The sequence below is a fragment of the Scyliorhinus canicula genome, chromosome 8 (genome assembly GCF_902713615.1).
Source record: "Scyliorhinus canicula chromosome 8, sScyCan1.1, whole genome shotgun sequence".
In the NCBI taxonomy this organism is placed as follows: domain Eukaryota; kingdom Metazoa; phylum Chordata; class Chondrichthyes; order Carcharhiniformes; family Scyliorhinidae; genus Scyliorhinus; species Scyliorhinus canicula.
In genome coordinates this window covers 97,873,621-97,886,672 of record NC_052153.1, presented here as the reverse complement: position 1 = coordinate 97,886,672, position 13,052 = coordinate 97,873,621, and the positions used below count along the sequence as shown (strand labels likewise).

Here is a 13,052-nt window from a genome sequence, read left to right as displayed (position 1 = left end):
GGCCAGAGAAAAAATAAACTTGTTGCTTTAATTCCACTTTACAGCACCTGTCCATAGCCTTGCAGGTTACAGCACTTTAGATGCAGATCCACGTACCTATTAAATAAGTTGAGCATTTTAGCTCCTCTAACCCTTCCACAAATCACCTTAAAACTATGCCCCTGGTAGCTGACCCCCTCAGCTAGGGGAAAAAAAGCCTTTCCTGTCTACCCCATCTGGCCCAATTTTGTACACTTCAATTAGGAAACTTGCATAAATACAACACAATGCTAGTCTGGTTCTTCAGCCGTTTGACAACTTATTTTCAACAAGGGACGTGCACAGAACTGAACCCAGAGTCAGAACATCCCATGGACAAGGGCAAGAAAACCATTCTCAAAATGATTTAGATCATATTTTGGTACAGTGGTAGCACTGCTGCGTCACACTGCTAGGGATCCAGGTTCAATTCCAGCCTTGGGTTTCCTTCGGGTGCTCAGGTTTCCTCTTACAGTCCTAAGATGTGCAGGTTAGGTGGATTGGCCACGCTAAATTGCCATTAATGTTCAGGTTAGATAGGATTGTGGGGTTACAGGGATAGGGAGGGAGAGTGGGCCTGGGAAAGGGTGCTCTTTCAGAGGGTTGGTGCAGACTCGATGGGCCGAATGGCCTCCTTCTGCACTGGAGGGATTCTATGGTTCTATATTGACTGAATTTCAGTTCTGGTCTAATAAAACATAAAAGGAGCAAACTGATGATGTGTTCCCATAAATAGACCGTTTAGGTACTTAGTTGGATCACTGAACTAGTGTCCAGTCAGTATGTTGCTTTTGTACTTGTCCAGTTAGCTCTGAAACAGCAGTTTAGCAGATTTCTGGCAACAACCGGAGTGGTTCAGGGAAAGACCTGGCTAAAAATGGTATATATTTTGATTATTGCTTTTCAAATTTATTTGCAAGTGATTTATGAGATTGAAGTAGTTTGTGAAGAGAGATTTGTAACCTTTCATGTCACATTGACCTTTCAAACTACATCAACACCCAAGAAACACATACACCTCAAACCACTGCGCTGATGTACGTCTTGCAAATTTCCAAGTGGAAAAGGAAAGTGGAAATGCAATTTTGGCCTACTTTGGAATTAACAAGTTTACACGAGGCTTTTCCCACAACTACAAAATTGAACTAAAAGATGTTTTTTTTTTAAAAATCGGTCTGTTACTTTTTTAAAAATAAATTTAGAGCACCCAATTATTTATTTATTCCAATTCAGGGGCAATTTAGTGTGGCCAATCCACCTAATCTGCACATCTTTGGGTTGTGGGGGTGAAACCCACGCAGACACCAGGAGAATGTGCAACCTCTACACGGACAGTGACCCAGGGCCGGGATTCAAACTTGGGTCCTCGGCGTCGTAGGCAGCAGTGCTAATCACTGTGCCACGTGCCGATCCCCTGTGTGTGATCTGTTCAAAATACCTTCAACATAGAACATTGTCCTATGTTTCGACATAGAATGCAGTGCAAATCACAAGAAACCACCAATGAGCCAAAAGCAGCAGCTATTAGCAGGGGATGACCAAATATTTGGCCAAATAATGGTACATTAAGGATGGTCTTAAAGGAAAAGAGGGAGGTGGAGAGGCAGAAAGGTTCAGAGGATGAGGCCTGTTAGAGCAATGCAAAGCTCGCGATGGTTATTGGGTTGGTGACGAAGGAGGGTTGAGACAAGGAGTGCTTATTCAAGAGGATGAGGACTTTAAATTTCAGCTGTTGGAGGACCAGAAATCAATGTAAGTCAGTGATCATGGGGTGATGAGTGAATTGAATTGGTGAAGGACAGGACATGGACATCAAAGTTTTGGGGGAGATGATATTTATGGAGCGTGGAGAAGAAAAGCCTGCCAAAGATGACATTGGAACAGCAATTTGGAGATGATTTTAGGCATGGATAAAGACATTGACAAACAGTACACAACAACCTGGAAACACCCACAATATAAGCACTGGCATCTCCTTGACTGTATGCTTGTCAGACAGAAAAAACGGTTAACATCAAGATAACGGCACAGTAGCACAGTGGTTGGACTGTTGCTTCACAGCGCCAGAGACCTGGGTTTGATTCCCAGCTTGGGTCACTGTCTGCAAAGTCTGCACGTTCTCCATGTGGCTGCGTGGGTTTCCTGCAGGCGCTCCGGTTTCCTCCCACAAGACCCGAAAGACATGCTTGTTAGGTGAATTGGACAAACTGAATTGTGTACCCGAACAGGCACCAGAGTGTGGCAACTTGGGGACTTTCACAATAACTTCATTGCAGTGTTAATGTAAGCCTACTTGTGACATTAATGGAGATTATGGAAAGATTATATCGCAAACTACAGTCTGATAACTGCCAAGCTAAGCCTAAATATCCAGCCAAAATATCGTAAAGTCACTTGTCAGATACAGCTAACTGTAGATGTTAAACAAAAAACCCACCATTGCCTTGTAACCTTGCTGCACAACTTGACACCATTCTGCAATTTGATCTTTCTTTCCCAAGTGATGTAGAAGATGAAGGCAAACAGCTCTGTGACCAGATTTTCCAAGACATCAGTTCACATCCTGGGATTTACAAGCCCAAGCACTAAGACTGGTTTGACAAGAATGATGAAAACCCCTCCCATCTTTTCAAACAAAACAGCTCGTAGATCCAACTCTTCTAGGGGTTGGATCAACACCAAGCATCATGTTTATAAAAATAGTAAACACAACCTCAAGTGTGCTTCAACAGAAATGCAGGATGACTGTTGGAATGCAAAAACTGCTGAGCTATATCATCCAGCTTAGAGGTATGATGCATGTTTTTACGATGTGTTAAAGACTTTATTTGACCCATTATGACTTTTGCTCCTATCCTAACAGCTAATGGAAGGAACAAAACACTTACAAGGCAGCTGGAAAGGTGGGGTAAGTATTTTGCTGAGATCGTCAACTCTCACATCTCAGCAGATTTGCTGCATCAAATTAAACAGTTACTGGAGAAAGAAAACCAGTCTCTTCCTCCTTCCATTGAAGAGGTGATAAAGGCTATCAAAATCAACCAACAAAGCAAAATTATTGGCCCAGGTGATGTCCCAGCAGAGATTTTGAAGGGCAATAGAACAGAGATCAACAAACTTCAAATGCCTTTAATAGCATTAGGGATGAGAAAAGTTTTCCACAGAACCTCAAAAAACATCAGCATCTGGAAATGGAAAGGATCTAAAAATCTATGCAGCAACTATCAAGGAATATGTCCTCTCTCAATCACAAGGCTCCTATTAAACCTCTATTAGACAGTCTCATAGATGATGATCTCCCAGAATCATTATGGCTTTAGAGCTAACCGTGGGGCAGCCAATCTGGTGTTTACAGCAAAATAACTACAACAAAATTACAGGGAGCAACATCAGGATCTATATGTTATTCATAAACCTAATTAAAGCTTTTGATAAGAGTTGACCTATGGCATTTACTCTTCAAGCTAGAATATCCAATGTCACAATCCTGCGTTGGTGAAATGTTTCTGCCTGTAAAGAGATGTCTGATACCTTTGTGTTAACCATTAGCTTAAAGCAAGGGTGTGTTGTGTCCCTAACTCTTCAATCTCTTCTTTGTTGCAGTACTTAAGGAAACCACCTGAGACATGCCTCCAGGTACCAACATTAGCTTCTATTCAAGGAACTTCTTGCTTCTCTCTAGACTGTGTACCTTCTAAGTCATAGAATCAGTAATCAGAAAGCTTCTCTATGCAGATGACTTGGTCTATGCTGCCCACAAGATGAAAGGGGTTATGGCGAATAAACTTTCAAGTGCTACCAAAATGGAGGCTATGTTTCAGCCAGTACCTGGCACACACTAGGAGCAGCAGAGATACTAGGAAGGTCAGAGATGACAGCTGCAGAAGTTTCCTCAACATGAATTACCAGTTCTGTGCATGACTATGCTGACCTCACATTGGACAAGAGACGTCTCATAAAAGACAACAAAGTCACTTGATCTTGGACTTCACTGAATAGTGAACAGTCTACTATTAATGTGGGCTGAAATAGGCAATGTTACAAGGTTGAAGATTATTTATGGTGGCAAAGTTATAGATTCAGACTTCAAATAGGCTATCCGAATCAGAGACTGGGATGAGGAACGGAATTATTGGCAAGGGTTTCCTTGTGTTGAACTGGAGGAATTTTCAGTTCATTCAGGTCTGAATGTTGGACAAGCCTGACAACATAAATAAGGGCAGTGAAGAAGTCAAGACGCGTCTTATATTAGACTGGTAATATGTTGTATTCTTTGTCTTTTCTTCCAGAATGATCTGATGTCGTGTTGACAAAGAATATGCCAATGAAAAGATTGAAACAAAATCCAAGGATTCTATGGGAAGCAAGAGATGAAATTGCAGAGTGGTTGGCAATGATCTTTTTGTCCTCACTGTCAACAGGGGTCGTACCAGTGGATTGGAGAGTGGCGAATGTCGTGCCCCTGTTCAAAAAACAGAATAGGTATAACCCTGGGAACTCTTAGGAGAGCTAAGAGAGGGCATGAAAAATCTTTGGCGGGTAGAATCAAGGAAAACCCCAAGGCCTTTTACACATATGTGAGAAATATGAGAATGACTAGAGCAAGGTGGGTCCGATCAAGGACAGTAGCGGGAGATTGTGTATTGAGTCAGAACAGATGGAGAGGTCTTGAACGAGTACTTTTCTTCATTTACGAATGAGAGGGGCCATATTGTTGGAGAGGACAGTGTGAAACAGACTGGTAAGCTCGAGGAGATACTTGTTGGGAAGGAAGATATGTTGGGCATTTTGAAAAACTTGAGGACAGACAAGTCCCCCGGGCCTGACGGGATATATTCAAGGATTCTATAGGAAGCAAGAGATGAAATTGCAGAGCCGTTGGCAATGATCTTTTTGTCCTCACTGTCAACAGGGGTGGTACCAGGGGATTGGAGAGTGGTGAATGTCGTGCCCCTGTTCAAAAAGGAGAATAGGGATAACCCTGGGAATTACAGGCCAGTTAGTCTTACTTCGGTGGTAGGTAGGCAAAGTAATGGATAGGGTACTGAGGGATAGGATTTCTGAGCATCTGGAAAGACACTGCTTGATTAGGGGTAGTCAGCACAGATTTCTGAGGGGTAGGTCTTACCTCACAAGTCTTATTAAATTCTTTGAGGAGGTGACCAAGCATGTGGATGAAGGTAAAGCAGTGGATGTGGTGTACATGGATTTTAGTAAGGCATTTGATAAGGTTCCCCATGGTAGGCTTACAAGGAGGCATGAGATAGCGGGAAATTTGGCCAATTGGATAACGAACTGGCTAACCGATAGAAGTCAGAAAGTGGTGGTAGACGGCAAATATTCAGCCTGGAGTCCAGTTACCAGTTGCGTACCGCAGAGATCAGTTCTGGGTCCTCTGCTGTTTGTGATTTTCATTAATGACTTGGATGAGAGGGTTGAAGGGTGGGTCAGTAAATTTGCAGACGATACGAAGATTGGTGGAGCTGTGGATAGTGAGGAGGGCTGTTGTCGGCTGCAAAGAGGCATAGATAGGATGCAGAGCTGGGCTGAGAAGTGGCAGATGGAGTTTAACCCTGAAAAGTGTGAGGTTGTCCATTTTGGAAAGACAAATATGAATGTGGAATACAGGGTTAACGGTAGGTTTCTTGGCAATGTGGAGGAGCAGAGATCTTGGGGTCTATGTTCATAGATCTTTGAAAATTGCCACTCAAGTGGATAGAGCTGTGAAGACGGCCTATGGTGTGCTAGCGTTCATTAGCAGAGGGATTGAATTTAAGAGCTGTGAGGTGGTGATGCAGCTGTACAAAACCTTGGTAAGGCCACATTTGGAGTACTGTGTGCAGTTCTGGTTGCCTCATTTTAGGAAGGATGTGGAAGCTTTGGAAAAAGGTGCAAAGGAGATTTACCAGGATGTTGCCTGGAATGGAGAGCTGGTCTTACGAGGAAAGGTTGAGGGTGCTGGGCCTTTTCTCATTAGAACGGAGAAGGATGAGGGGCGATTTGATTGAGGTTTATAAGATGATCAGGGGAATAGATAGAGTAGATACAGACTTTTTCCCCGGGTGGAACAAACCAGTACAAGGGGACATAAATTTAAGGTGAATGGTGGAAGATATGGGGGGTATGTCAGAGATAGGTTCTTTACCCAGAGAGTAGTGGGGCATGGAATGCACTGCCTGTGGAAGTAGTCGAGTCGGAAACATTAGGGACCTTCAAGCGGCTATTGGATAGGTACATGGATTATGGTAGAATGATGGGGTGTAGATTGATTTGTTCTTAATCTAGGACAAAAGTTCGGCACAACATCGTGGGCTGAAAGGCCTGTTCTGTGCTGTATGTTTCTATGTTCTATGTTCTATTATTATTACACTACTAATTAAATGAAGTTCAGCACTCTACTGAGTTATGGATGATAATAAATTATATTGAATCTGTATTACAGTGTTCAATATTCTATCTAACTACTAACTACACAATGATTTGGCCTTGTGCTGTCTATCTCTAATTAACATTCAATCTGCTCTCTCCATGTTCTTCTCAGCTTCTCCCAGAATTCCCTGGGAGGTTGTCTTAAATACAGAGAATTAGAAACGCCCTCTAGCGTTTGATTTACACATAGATGTAATTATTAACCCTTCACTAACCTGACTATATACATATCATTAAAAGGTGGTGGACAGGTACAAGCTGAATGTTGTCAGCGTGGAACCTCATCCCACGGTTTTGGTTGATATGGGCAAAGGGAATCACGTAGATAAAGAAAGGGACAGGGCCACAAATGAGAATTTGTAACTCCTGAAGTAACGAGGAAGTTAATTATGGGATTCTCTTGCCATGACTGGGTAAGTAAAAGTCGAGTCAAGTGAGGGAGATAAGCAACAGAGGATGGTGCTTTTGACAGCAGAATGACAGAGAGGTTGGTATGAAGGAGGTGGGATCATCACAGAATATATTTCACTGAAGTTCAAGTAAATTGGAGGTGGCAACACTTTCAAGAATTTGAAAAGAAATAAAGGTTGAAGATATAGCTTAGAAGATGAGAAGGGTATAGAATGTTTTTTTTGAGCAGGGTGTGGTGATGAGGGTGTGGGTGAAAGTATCTGACAACAGCCATTTATAATGTAGCTAATGGAGGCCAAGAACAGAATTTGGATGGTAGGAGGTAGGAGAGAAGATGTTAAAAATAATAGGTGATTGGCTGGAAGGCAGGTACATAGCAGAGGCAGCTGAACAGATGACCTTAATCCTAGTGATAAGGAAATAAATGAACTCTTCATAACTGTTGGAGGAGAGAGAGGGTTTAAGGAGATGATTTGTAGTGCAGTAAAGAAACCAAGCAGTTTTCTTTGCTGATCCTGGGGCAGTGAGCAGTATTGGCAGAGGAAAGCAAGGCTTGATGGTACATGATGTGGTCCATGTGTAGTCTGTATTAGTAAACATTTTCAAGTCTCGTTTCTGATTGGCAATCTCAGCTCAGAAATCCCCTGGTAATAGATGATTGGGACCTTATTTAATACTTGCATTGAAAGAACAATGTCAGACCAGCTTTCTAATATTTAATCAACAGATCTTTGTTTCAGAGAGACAGTGGGACAATCCTAATGTGATAAAAGAGCACAATTTTGAGGATGACAGATAATTGAGGACGACAGAGAATTTTGAGAACTAAAATGTACATTTTGGTTTAAAGTTTAGAACTAGATAATAATATAAATACTTATTGCTACATTGGAAGCAAAGAAAATGAAACTTCATATAGGAAAGTGTGAAATTTACAACTTCAAGCTCACATCTCACGAATATTGACACTTGTTGAACCTTTAATGAGGTATTATTTCTTTATGTGATTATTGGAACAGAAATTAAGAAGGTCACCCAAAAGGCAGAGCACGCGAAGAAATTTGAATCGAGAGCAACGAGAGGGATTGCTCCTAATTATGGGCGAAATTCTCCCAAAACGGGAGAAATCGTCAAACTGCCGTAAAACCCGGGCGGGTTTTACGGCATCGCGCCCCTTCCCGACGGGGGACCGATTCTGGTCCCCCGTCGGGGCTAGCAGCCCGACGGCGGAGGCTCCGACAAGTCGGGCTTAACGAAAATCGTTAAGCCCGCTTGTCGGACTTAGCGCCGGCTGACGCGTCATATGACGTCAGCCGCGCATGCGCAGGTGGGAAGACTCCACCCGCGCATGCGTGGGTGACGTCATCGCGTTTTTGCGCGAAACCCGCGCATGCGCGGTCCGGGTTGCCCCTCAGCCGCCCCGCGTATTGATACTGCGGGGCGGCGGAAGGACAAATAGTGCGCGGGCATCGGGCCCGCTGCCCGCGATCGGTGGGCACCGATCGCGGGCCCATGGCACCCTTGGCACGGCCGTGGTACTGCCGTGCCAATCGGTGCCATGGTTATTTTTTTCCAGGTGGTCACGACGTTTTTACGAACGGCAGGACCAGGTGTGTTTGCCGTTCGTAAAAAGGTCGTAAAGGGCTCGGACTTCGGCCCTTCTAACAGCTGTGAATCGCTGCCGGCCGTAAAAAAAACGGCGGCAGCGATTCGTGTCGGGATTTCGGCGGGGGAGGGGGAGAATAGCGGGAGGGCGTCAAAAAAGTCGGGAAGGCCCTCCCGCTATTCTCCCACCCGTCGTGGGGGGGGGGGGAGAATTTCGCCCTAAGTATCCACATTGATCAGAAAATAAATTTTTTAAAATTCCAAAATTTGTGCTCATTAATGAATGTTTTTTTGAAATAAAATTAGAGTATCAAATTCCCCCCCCCCCCCCCCCCCCCAATTAAGGGGCAATTTGGCGTGGTCAATCCACCTACCCTGCATGTCTTTTTGGGTTGTGGCCCACACAGACGCTGGGAGTATGTGCAAACTCGTCACGGACAGTGACCCGGGGCCAGGATCGAACCACTGCTCCACCGTGCCGCCCATCATTAATAAAGGTTGATACTGAGCAGGAAATATTGTCCATTTCAGGTCCCCAAATTCATTATCAGATGTAGTACCAGTTTAGTAAGGAATTCAGCTTCCCCAGTTGCACTTAAAAAAATGCCTTGGACCAAACAGATCAGCTCTTCCTTGAAAGCAAGTCTATGGCTGGTTGATTTCGAACAAACACTTTCTCTGCAGCCTCAAATTTGCACAACTACACCTAAAAAAAAATGTAAATTGATTGATGCACATCCTGAACTATTTTTGGAACACATTATTTGTGGACATGCATGACTTACTGACCTCTATTAATGGTCTAGGTTTACGCTCCACTGAAAACTTGAAATGGCAGAGTTCACAGTAACTGGTGTTTGAAGAAGAAAGCCAGTGCTCTAGGCAACTTCTATGAATAGTTCCTAGGGTTCCTGTACATTCACAGGGGGATAGCAGGTCTTCTTGGTTGCTGCATTCATGGCAGATCCTGCACATAGGTCGGTCAAGGAGTGTGCTGCAAAAGTAAGATTCATCAATTCCAAATTCAACCTTATGTGAAACATAATCTAGAAGACAGCAAAACCTAATCATATTAATATCACAATCACATGACTGTTGCAGTACAGGAGGAGGCTATTAAATCCATATGTATGCATTGCCTCGGAATGAGTTTAGCGGCATTCTCCTATCTTCGCGCAATCACTCTGCATATTTAGTTTTCAAATAACATTCTAATTCCCTTTTGAATGCCTGGATTAAATCTGCCTCCACCACACTCTCAGGCAGTGCATTCCAGACCTTAACTACTCGTTGTGTGGAAGTTTTTCTCGCATCAGTTTTGCTTATCTTGCAAATTACTTTCAATCTCTGCCCTCTCGTTCTTGAATCTTTCACAAGTGGGAACAGTTTCTCCCTATCTACTCTGTCCAGACCTCACAATTTTGAATATCTCTATCAGATCACCTTTCAGCCTTCTTTTCTACAAGGAAAACAGTCCTGACTTCTCCAATCTGAATTGAAGTTCTTCGTGCTTCACAGCTCCAGGGTCCCAGGTTCGACTCCCGGCTTGGGTCACTGTCTGTGCGGAGTCTGCACATTCTCCCAGTGTGTGCGTGGGTTTCCTCCGGGTGCTCCGGTTTCCTCCCAGAGTCCAAAGATATGCAGGTTAGGTGGACTGGCTATGCTAAATTGCCCTCAGCGTCCAAAACTGCCCTTTGTGTTGGGTGGGGTTACTGGGTTATGGGGATAGGGTGGAGGTGTGGGCTTGGGTAGGGTGCTCTTTTCAAGAGCCGGTGCAGACTCGATGGGCCGAATGGCCTCCTTCTGCACTGTCAATTCTGTGAAATCTATGAAATCCCTGGAACCATTCTTGTGAATCCTTTCTGCATTCTCACCAATGCCTTCACATCCTTCCGAAAGTAGTGCCCAGAACTGGACATAATACGCCAGCTGAGGCTAAACCAGTACCTTATACAAATATAGTCTCTTTGCTCTAACACTATGCTCCTATTAATAAAGACTAACTGCATTTTCAACCTGCCCTGCCATTTTAAAATGAACTAAGATGATATTCACCCAGGTCCATCTGCACCTTCACTCCTTTAGAGTTGCATCTCTCTTGTTTTTCCTACCAAACTAAATCACCTCACATTTCTCTCTGCTTTAAACTTCATCGACCACCTGCCCACCCATTCCACCAACTTGTCTACATCCCCATTTCACAGTTTACAATGTTACGTTTTGCACCAGGATAGAATCACCTACTCCTTCTCTCGCCCTGAATTCCTCCTCAGCAGTAAAATCTGCAAACCGCTAATGACATTAGCTAGACAGCTAATGAGAGAAATGAAATGAAAATGAAAATTGCTTATTGTCACGAGTAGGCTTCAATGAAGTTACTGTGAAAAGCCCCTAGTCGCCACATTCCGGCGCCTGTCCGGGGAGGCTGGTACAGGAATCGAACCGTGCTGCTGGCCTGCTTGGTCTGCTTTAAAAGCCAGCGATTAGCCCAGTGAGCTAAACCAGCCCCTAGTGTCAAGACCTGCAGACTGAGAAGCAGGCCAGATACAAACCCTACCCCTCCTCCCTCTCCAAAAAGTTATCCACAAAGCAGACTAGGAGAGAAGAAAAACCCAGGATGAAAAGCAATTCACCTCTGACCCCCACTTTCGTATGATTTCCACCAAGGCTAGCACGAGGTGTGTGTCAGAGGGGAATGCAAGAATAGTGTTAGTCAAACCTAAATCCTTATCTCAGCAGTGTTCCCCATCCCTTCCCCGGTGACCAGGACTTGGGGCCTAGTCTGCCTTTCTAGCTTTGCTTATTAAGCAAAAAGGGTTTTACTGATTAGCTCTGCTGCTTGGCACTTTTAAAATAGTAATTTTTATTACTTTTTTTTTAAAGTGATCAATTTCTGACATGGATTGTTTTTTTTCAAAAATTCATGTTTAATGCTGTGCCAAACCTATTTTTCTGAAATTTGCTCATTGGCCCTTTGAGTGGGAAAAACATTGAAATGTGGAGTATCACACGAATAGGTCCCACCCTGGTCTAAGGTAAACAGTCTTATTACACAGGAGGGATAATGTCTGTTGGCTGTCTGGAAAAATTCAATGTTTGTTTCCAAAGTACAAGGTCATTAAGTAACCTGACCAAATAACACGATTCATGCTAGAAAATTTACATCAGGGTTCAAAATATATTTTCTTTTCCTTTGCATTGCTGACAATTATCAGATAGAAAATTTATCGTACCTTTTTGTGTTCAGCGTCCTAACCACTGCTGTTGATAGCAGTTGCCCGTCTTTAGCTGAAACTTGCATGACATATTGTGGCTGCCCATTCACGACATCAGCAGAATCCTCCACTGTTTTTACTAATGGTATCAAGCTAGTACAGTCTGGAAGGACCTCCGGAAGGTGATTGCAATGGCTAGTTGTCATGGCAACAGGGAATTCTCAGTCAATAAATGCGATCACATTCATATTTCCATCTAAAAAGTCAGGAAAAATAGATTTGGATGATTAAAATCTGGGGGACACTTGCAAAGAGGGTAAAAATACTTTCCTGTTATCATGTGTAAGTATTAACTAAACAGTTAATAAATCAAACCTAATTCTTTTGGGGGCGACAGGAGGAGAAAGGGAGGAATTCATAGCTGGAAGGCAATTTGGGGCTGATCAGAAAATGAATTTTCTCATTCATGTTCAGTGTCAGCAAGCCTTGTATAGAATGAATTAGATGCAGACTAAAACTTCAATAAAATGTGCTAGTGCTAGGCTCAGCAGAACACCATCTATTACCTCCTCAAATTGTATTTTAGTAACAATGGCCATCTCCCATAGCAGCCATTTGTGTTATCAGCACTTCGTGCAGGAGGGTATTTGGACTTGCAAATACTTATAGATGGCCTAACATGTATCAAAAACAAAGAGGTAATGCTAACCTGGTACAAACGATAATTAAGCTGAAATATCATGTGGAATATTGTAGCCCTTTAGGAAGGAGGTCAAAGCACAGAGTAGATACAGAAGATGCCAAGAAACGGGTATAAATGAGAGGGAGAGAAACTGGAGCTTTTTAAAAAAATGACCTACAGAAATTTAAGATTCAATCTGATTGCAGTGTTCACAGTTACAAATCAAGGGCAAAGGTATAGAGAGGAAAGCCATTTCCATTGTGGTCAGTATGGGGAATGGGCCCTGATCTTAACATGGAATCAGAAATGGTGTGCGAGAGCCTCAAAAATGCACAGCAGACCCAGAAACTACCGACATGTCAAAGTTGTGGATTTTAATGGTTGATTTGTATAACTTTCCTCGTGCTCCCACTAACTGACCATAGGCACAGGCACACCATTTTCTATTAAATGGACAACATCAAAATTAAAATCACAGAGTAAGCACAACCAGGAAAGGTGATGGCATAGTGGTAATGTAACTGGACTAGTAATCTAGGATATGGGTTCAAATCCTACCCCGGTAACTGTTGGGATTCAAATTCAATTAATAAAAAAAAAATTGGAATTGAAAGCTAGTCTCAGTAATAGTGACCATGAAACTATTGATTGTCACAAGCACCTACCCGTTTCACTAATGTCCTCCATCTTTA

General features: G+C 43.1%; 1 protein-coding gene across 2 annotated transcripts in view; it reads right to left on the bottom strand.

Moving 5' to 3' along the window:
- Positions 1-13,052, bottom strand: part of LOC119970404 (E3 ubiquitin-protein ligase MARCHF3) — a 103,905-nt gene that overhangs the window by 14,552 nt on the left and 76,301 nt on the right. For both annotated transcript variants that reach the window (XM_038804977.1, XM_038804976.1), the window contains 2 exons: positions 11,697-11,934; positions 9,253-9,457 (listed from right to left, as the gene is read on the bottom strand). In XM_038804977.1, coding sequence (XP_038660905.1) covers positions 9,253-9,457; positions 11,697-11,884 — 393 coding nt within the window. In that variant the 5' untranslated portion in view covers positions 11,885-11,934. The remainder of the gene's footprint in view (positions 1-9,252; positions 9,458-11,696; positions 11,935-13,052) is intronic.